Source organism: Geospiza fortis, unplaced genomic scaffold (genome assembly GCF_000277835.1).
Source record: "Geospiza fortis unplaced genomic scaffold, GeoFor_1.0 scaffold66, whole genome shotgun sequence".
NCBI classification, from domain to species: domain Eukaryota; kingdom Metazoa; phylum Chordata; class Aves; order Passeriformes; family Thraupidae; genus Geospiza; species Geospiza fortis.
In genome coordinates this window covers 1,133,550-1,141,415 of record NW_005054312.1, presented here as the reverse complement: position 1 = coordinate 1,141,415, position 7,866 = coordinate 1,133,550, and the positions used below count along the sequence as shown (strand labels likewise).

Below are 7,866 nucleotides of genomic sequence, written 5' to 3'. Positions count from 1 at the left end.
CAGGAATATTAAACCTACTTGAGCTGCTCCCTTTCCCCTGCCCCTTTCCAGCAGTGGAGGAAACACTAGGAGAGATTATAAATTGGAATCACAGTTTACTGAAAAATTGCAATAAACACAACAATATTAATAAAAGAGTGTACAAAAGAGAGACAAAAGGATATTCACTACTTAACAAACAAAAATACTTCCCAAAGACCACATCCAGTGTGGTTTTCCTAGAAAAAGGCAAAATGATGGCTGGCCCTGTGCTGGGCAGCATAGAGTATATGCGAAAATAAAAACTGAATGTTGGAAAGGCTTGCAATTTAACTTTTCCCACTCAGACTGAAAACAGTGGAAGAACAGTGACAAGGCAAAACTTGACAGACCTCTGAAGCAGGTCAGAGGACCCTCCTTCTGGGCCTGACTTTGTGGGAGCGGGACTGGAGAGCTTGGCAGTTCCAGCAGCAGCTCCACTGGCTGCTGTCACAGCAGCTGCAGCCTGGGTTCCACATGGCTCAGCTGGGCTCTGCCATGCTGCTGCTTTCTCTCTTTTCTTTTTCTCGGAGCAGCTCCCCAGCTCTTGGGCTCACCAGCACTGTCTTTGAGCACCAAACCAGAAAAGCCACATCCCCAAGCATAGCAAAAGATGGCCACCCTTCCAACCCCTGACTTCCTCCTGCTCCAACCACATTCTTGCCATGACATGAATGGTATGGAATTATACATGCTAGAAATTCTATCCCTTTCCTCTATAACCATAATGAACTCATCACAGTTTGACATGACTTCCTGACCTATCATCAAACCCAAGAATCCACACAGTATCATAAGGTCAATGCACACAAGCCACCTTCCCCATCCCATAAATCCAAGGCACTTTACTACATGTGATCCACAATCCAGGCTCAGTCCATCAAACTAGTCCTTGGGTTGCATTGCTTGAAACAGCTCTCCCGTTTGCTCAGCAATCTCCTTCATCTTCTGACGTGCCTCTTCTATGGTGGTGCTGGCGTTATGGACAGTGACACAGCATTCTCCATCCGTTAGGTTTAGCATCCCACACACTCCATTCTCTTTCAACAACAATGTATCTATGGCTAATCGGTTCTGCAGAGCCATTTCCGATGCCTGTGGGGCCTGCACATTCGTTTCCCTGAGTGAGTGTCCAGTCCAGTTGCTTAACACATGGACTTGCCTAGTTAAGTTCTCCAAGACATACTTGTGCCGCTGGATAACTCCACTGGACACAAAAAATGATTCTAAGTCTAAAGCAACATTTTGTCCCCAGGTGTAATAGTCGGGGACTTGAATCCCCTGAATCCAGCCTTTTGCATCGGTTGGATTGTGGATTTCTCTCCGCACTTTGTTGTTACGATAAAGTGTATAATTGAACGTTTTAGATGGACACATGGTAGGAAACCCAACAGTACACTGCAGTCCAGCCATATCATACATGTTCAAGTGGGAATACATTTTCCCATCTGAACATGCCCATACTGTTCCCCGTGGAGCTGGATATTTAGCTTGTGAACACTGATACAGGTCACCTTGGGGAACTTCCTGTGCTTCACTACTTGAATTCCAGACCCTTCTCTGGTCAGGGCCGTGTGTAATGGGAATGCCACAGGATAGTGCTGTCTCTGAATTTTCATAAGACCCATTGCATCGGGTGTCTTGGTTTAGATAGCCATAGTTGGGATAATCCCAACAGGTACACATGTCCCGGATAAAAGTTCTCAGTTCCGAGATGTACCAGGTTTCTATAGGCTCACCTGCTCCTGTGGTACAATCTAATATACGGGAACAATTCAGAAAGGAGGTCTCTGATTTACTTTGGGTAAGGCTTCTACGGTTCCTCACTTTCCAGCAGATGCTCTCTCCATTAGGTAGTGTGGTCTGATGGTCCTTACAGTCTGATTTCTCCACTTCCCATTCTACTATTTTCCCTGTGGGGACCCTGGAAGCCCATTGTAGTGTAGATATAGGATCAAAGATTTGTTTCAGAGACCAGGCCCACTCATAATTTGTTCGGTTAACTTGCTGCGCAGTTCCTGGGTTATCAGGGATTTGTATACACCATCCTGCATCCCAATGTAAATTGTACTCATGTTCAAAAAACCGACCCTCAGCAGGAGAATCCCACCATGGTACCACCGTGCAAGGGATAGAAGTCACATTTTGCAATGTCTCAGAAGGGTTGGTGTCTAATGACCGATAGCATGTCTGATTCCATAAATCGCTCCAAGTAGAGTCCCGTGGGAGCTGGTAAAAGGCGTTCTTGTATTCTACCCATGTCCCATTTGGATCCCACTGTTGTCCTTCTTTCTGGTCTAGGAACCAGGACTCCACCATCCCCCAGGTAACATTTCCTCCGGGTTTTTTAAGATTATCCAGTTCTCTCGTTAATATTTCCGAAAAATTTAACCAAATCATCATAAATCTAAACCCCTCTGATGCAGAGTTGGGGAGGTTAATACATATTCCTTGATTTGTATGATTCCAAATATGCATAAATCCTTGTATCAACTCCCAAGCTAAATTTGGTTCAGTACTCTGATTTTCAGTTGCTTGAGACAGAATCATACATCCATAACATAAGAGTAAAAACTTTTCCCAAACCATTTTTTTGCTAGTGAAAAGGCAAAATAGACTTAGCAAAATCAAATTAAAAAATACACAAAATGATCCGTCCACTCAAGAGTTGAAAGCATATGTCCAGCAGTGGATTTCAGATAATCTGTAAAACATATACATGCATAAAAACAAAACATGATTAAAATGAGGGAACAAACCACCACCTGGCACGCAAGTTAAGTGGCTTTTTTAAGCTCAGGGGTACCAACCCCACCCTTGGTAATTCTGCCAAAACCAGCTGTCCTAACTAATGGAGAGGATTCGCAGGGTCTTTAGTTTCTTTTGTTCCAGGGAGCATGGGTGGGGATGAAGACAAAAGGCTGTGAGTTATAGGCATCCATTAACTCCCCAGAAGCTACTGACTCTATGTACCCCATTTGACATCCACCTGCCCATTCAGGTTCATGAGGTTTCAGGTTCCTCTTCAAGAATCCACTGGTGCATTCAACAACTTCATTTGCCTGGGGGTAGTATGAAGTGTGAAAAGTCCACAGGATTCCTTCATCTTGTGCCCAGTCTTGAATCACCCTGGTGTGGGAGGATGGATTGTAGGAGAATAGAGACAGCGCTGAAGGCAATCTCACCCCTGAGCAGTTGCAGCTGTACTAATTACCAAAGAGTAGGAACAGCCCTGCCCTTTATAGGCCACAGCTGTGTCCAATAAGGCCTGCCCTTAATAGGCCACAGCTACAGCCAATAAGGATGGGTGTTATACAGGAGTGGGTTAGGCGATTGAGAAGAGAGCTGGAATTTGTTGGCTGTGCTGTGAGGAAGAAGGGGTAGGTGGTTATGCAAGGGACAGTAAGGGTGAGATGGCTGTGCAAGGGCTAGGAAGGAGTCAGCCAGCTGTGTGGAAGAAAAGAAAAAAGGAGTCAGTGTCGCGAGGAGCTGCCCCTGGGGAACTCACAGAGCAAAGGTGTGAAAGTTTTACAGTAAGATAATAAACGGGTGCTAAGCATTGGTGACCTGTACAGGGATGAATCCGACACCCTGGCAGTAAAGTGACTACTGTTGGATTGGAGGGACTGGGGCCATGGCAAATAATTAAACCACAGCTTCAGTCCCTTTACAGTGCTGTGCCCTGCTGCTCTTGCTACTGCCTCAGCTTGCATAAGCTCAGACAATAATTCCACCCTGACTTCAGGAAAGACACTATACAGTCCACCTGCCAGGTCTCCAGAGGCCTTTTCTGTGTTCTTAGTGAAGGGATGCCCCCGGCAATGGGTGTTGTTTCTCTAGCCCTGTACAACACTGGCCACAGACTGAGATGACAGTGTTGCACAGTCCCCAAGTGACAGGCCACCCTGTGTTACCAGCTCCCTTAAAAAGATCCTTAAATCCTGAATGGTCTCCCTTGGCATCTAACCACTTCAGCAGATGTTTCCATTTTTCTTCTCCCTTTACTGCCATATCTGCTGCACAGGTCAATGAATCTACCTCATTATTCAACAGGTGAGCCAGATTATCCCTCTTCTGGTTGGCAGGATTCCATCCCACCAAGAAACACTTTTGCTTAACAAGTTCAGCATGTCTTCCCATTTCTCTCACTGCCATACTGGCAACTCAAAAGATCCCCCACTGCTTTTGTTCGCAAAATGGGAGCCAATTGGTGCATCCCTCAAAAACAGCACTGGGGTTTGTATAAATAAATGCTGGTTCTTTAGTGTCAGCCTCTAACAATCACCCTGCTACCAATCTACCTACCTACCCTGCTAACAATCACACAGCTACTGATTCTCCCATCTGAGCGCTTTCTTCCCCCCTTGTCGCAATTCTGTCCCTTGAATCAACATGCAGAACACTGCTCAGTATTTATCTCTCTTTTGGAAGATGCCTCAGTGAACCATGCACTTCTCAGGCAGGGCTCAACTGGAGGGGTAGGTTATATATAAGAAGGGAGGCTCTTGGTCCAGCAGACTGCCAGGCAATTCCTGTATTTGGATCTGGGTGCTCCCTCCTCTATCTGAGGCACATGGCAGTGATGATGTAATTATTCATACCATCTCCTTACTGCTTCTCCCTGCACAACCCCCACACCAGGTGGGGTTCTGGCCAGTGCAGGTTTCAAGACCTTGAAAGGTTCCCCTAGAATAATTGGTTTCTGCCATATGACTTTTTCAGCTCCCTGTAGAGCTAGACTAGCCACACAGGCACTTCTACCAAACTGAATAAAGTCTTTTTGCTTCTTTAGAGCTGTGCAAATAAAACCTGACAGGGCAAGTTGGACCCTCAGGTTTCCATTGCCACACATGCACTGATAATCCATGAATTGCAAAGCCCCATTTGATATGAAGTGGACCTGGTGGATGCATTGGTCCTAAAACCTGATATAACCCAGCCTCAAATATTAGCAATTTTAAGACTTCTGCATGGACAGGGATCCAGTCACAGGTGGTCCTCTGGTGTCTTAAATCATGTTAAGGATGGGCTATGATGGAGAAAGCCAGAATGTGCTTTCTCCAAATTACCAGCAGGGCATGGGCATGTTCTAGCTCCTTCTTCTATCCATGAATTTCAATTTGCTCAAGGGAAATCAAGGTTTTGGGGTGAACACACACTGTTCCTCCCCTCCACCATACTCCCAGGAGCTTTACTTCAGAAGATGGAGATTGTGCCTTTTCTGCTGAAATTTGAAAACCTAAATTTTCAGGGTGAGTAATTATCTCTGTTTGGGTTTGTCCTACTATTGTGGGATTGGGGCTGCCCACCAATATATTGTGAATGTACTGATCTGCTTTAACTCCCTCCATGGGCATCATTACAGAGCATGCTATCTTCTCCAGATCCCAGCGTTAACATCCCTGGCAGGATGCAAGAGACTGTCCAGACAGAGCTGGACAATGAATTCCCTGACTCTCTTTGCTCTCCTCACTCAGATCTCCCTTCTTCCTCATGCGGACCTCCTATTCTCATTCTCTTTCACTGGCCCCTTACTGGCAGAAGCTGTGCTATTTCCAAGCATCTTCATTCACTGCCCAGGCCAATTTGGGGCTGAAAAACAATGGTGAGATTTATACAGACTTTTTTATACCGTGCACATGACAACTCACCAGGAAGGCAACTACTCCACCTCCCATCTGCCAGGCAGGAAAATATTGGTCACTCTTGCTCCCCACTTCTGATTCTCAGAGCCTGGGACCAGCAATCCACTTCTCATGGGCAGCAAGTAAACTGTTTGTTAATACATTTCACGCTAATTTCAGCCACTGATCAGCACTAATGCTGCAGATTTGGCACCCTCCCACCCTCAGTATGTTGAAATAGTGTGTGCATATTTGATTTCTTCCACTTTTAAAAACCCAGCAGGACTCAGGCATGACTTATTGAAAAGTTGGAAAGGAAAAGTGGACTTGGATTTTTAAAATTACTGTTATCTGCCATAGGGATAGGCAGAAAACATGAGAAAATACAAAGCATGGAAACAAATCCCTGCCCCAATCTCAGACAAAAACAGAGTTCAAGTATTGTTCAGGCACAGCCACTGCCCTGAAGCCATAGTTTCCCTTATGCTATTACTATAATTGATTGTAAAATATGTAGGGAGATACCTCGTTGGAAAGATGCTCAGAAACAAGAGTTACTGCCTGTAGAATTTACAACCTACCCTTGGAATATTTTACTGTTTTCAGGGATCTCATTCTTGACCAAGGCTGGTTAAATGAGATGCTCTTGGTTCTGAAGAAAAAGGAGGGCCAGGATGTTTTACATTTGTTTATTGCTTTTATGCAAGGTATTGGTGTAAAGCCATCCACCAAAGGCCACTTCGGGGCAGGAAGGAGCACCCTGCTATGGTACCTTGCTACTTTCAGGAAAGGGACTAACCCAAAAACATCTGGGATCTCACTGTGGCTCTCAGTGAGATTCTCATGATGCTGAGACTGCAGAACCACTCCCTTTCAGCCCACTCTGCTCGCAACTGCACAGCAAAAACTGAAACCTCCACAGACAGCTCCTTCTTTTTTCATTGTACTCCTAGCATAAGCACACACCTACTTGCTGTTTATTTATGGAGCTTGCTGCTACAACAGGCCTCCCACAGCCAGACTTCACTTGCTTGGACCCTCTTTGATATCCATAAGGAGCAGAACACGCATCCCAAGCCAAGTGTTCCCTGCCCTGTCATCACAGCCTTCAAAGCCCAAAAGAGGAGGATGCCTGCTTTAACAGGCACAAAACACACAGTTGGAAGCAAACACTGCTCCTAAGCTTTCTGCAAGAAGCCTCCTCCACACAGAGCTCAACATAAACTTGTCCAAGTCTCTCCCTACCAAAACTTAATCAAGAAATACAGCGCCCCTTCAAACTGCCTTTGTTTCTCGGGAAAACTGTCAGCACAAGAAGACAACCAAGCAGCCATTGTTAATGAGGTTGGATGGTCTTCCAGGAACCCTTTCCTCAAAGGCTTTGCTTCAACACACGTGGGACCGACCTGCAGACAGAATGAATGCAGGGAAAACTCTTGGCTTTCATCTCAGGGCACCTTTTCCCATGTCTCACGCAAGCCATCACAGCACATCAGCAACACCCCCTTGGCCATCAGGAGTCCTCATTCCTACCCACCAGAGCTCAGAGAAAGCACACAGGACTAACAGACTCCTGAGGATCAGCACTAACCCCAGCATCCTGCAGCCTGGTTACCTCCAGCCTTGCAACTGGCTACTTAAAAGCTCACCATACACCATCTGTTTGCCCAGAGGGACCTCCAGCCAGCCAGCACAAGCAACACACAAATATTGTCCTAGGAACACAGGTAAGGGATCAGAAATGTTGTCCAAGGTCCGTGAGCACTTCTACACTGCACAACTGCTATCTGGCCACGCTATCATCTGCTGTTGTACGCCCTGTCTATATTAAAAGTCTCACAAAAATTTTCTGTCATGGTCTGGCCCTGCCGCGGAGAGTCTGAAAAATCCACCAACTCTGCAGGAAGTTTTACAGGTGTGGTTGGGAGGAGAGGTCTCAGACTAAAAGAAAACACAAAAGCACAGAAGGCAGTAAAGCCACAGATTGCTTAGAGGGGCAAGATCCACTTCTGAATTCACCAACTTTAGTGCAAGTGTGAGGCGGGCAGGAAGATCAGCTATGACGGTGAGGGACCCTCAGCACCAGTGCCGCACCAGTGTGTCACAGCGAACAGATTTACTTTACAGAGAAACGGAGCTCCACAATGCTCTCCCAAATGCTTTCCAGCAGCAGTTTAAGCTTTGAGGCAAACGCTGCCACGCTGGGCCGCTGCTCTCGGCAGCT

At 46.1% G+C, this 7,866-nt stretch overlaps 1 protein-coding gene across 2 annotated transcripts; it reads right to left on the bottom strand.

Annotated features, from left to right (window-relative positions):
- Positions 1-75: 75 nt before the first annotated feature.
- On the bottom strand, positions 76-3,462 carry LOC102036631. Of its 2 annotated transcripts, none has more exons than XM_031055840.1 (2): positions 2,201-3,462; positions 76-2,107 (listed from the first exon to the last, which is right to left on the bottom strand). In XM_031055840.1, the coding sequence occupies exons 1-2, from the start codon at positions 2,605-2,607 to the stop codon at positions 904-906; spliced, it is 1,611 nt and encodes a 536-aa protein (XP_030911700.1). In that variant the 5' UTR covers positions 2,608-3,462; the 3' UTR covers positions 76-903. The 2 variants fall into 2 exon arrangements, with proteins under 2 accessions (XP_030911700.1, XP_005419600.2); XM_005419543.3 differs by having other exon boundaries at positions 76-2,722; positions 3,008-3,026.
- Between the last annotated feature and the right edge of the window lie 4,404 nt (positions 3,463-7,866).

Coding starts and splice junctions, on each gene's coding strand:
- LOC102036631 (XM_005419543.3), bottom strand. CDS start 2,607: ATGGTTTGGGAAAAGTTTTTACTCTTATGTTATGGATGTATGATTCTG.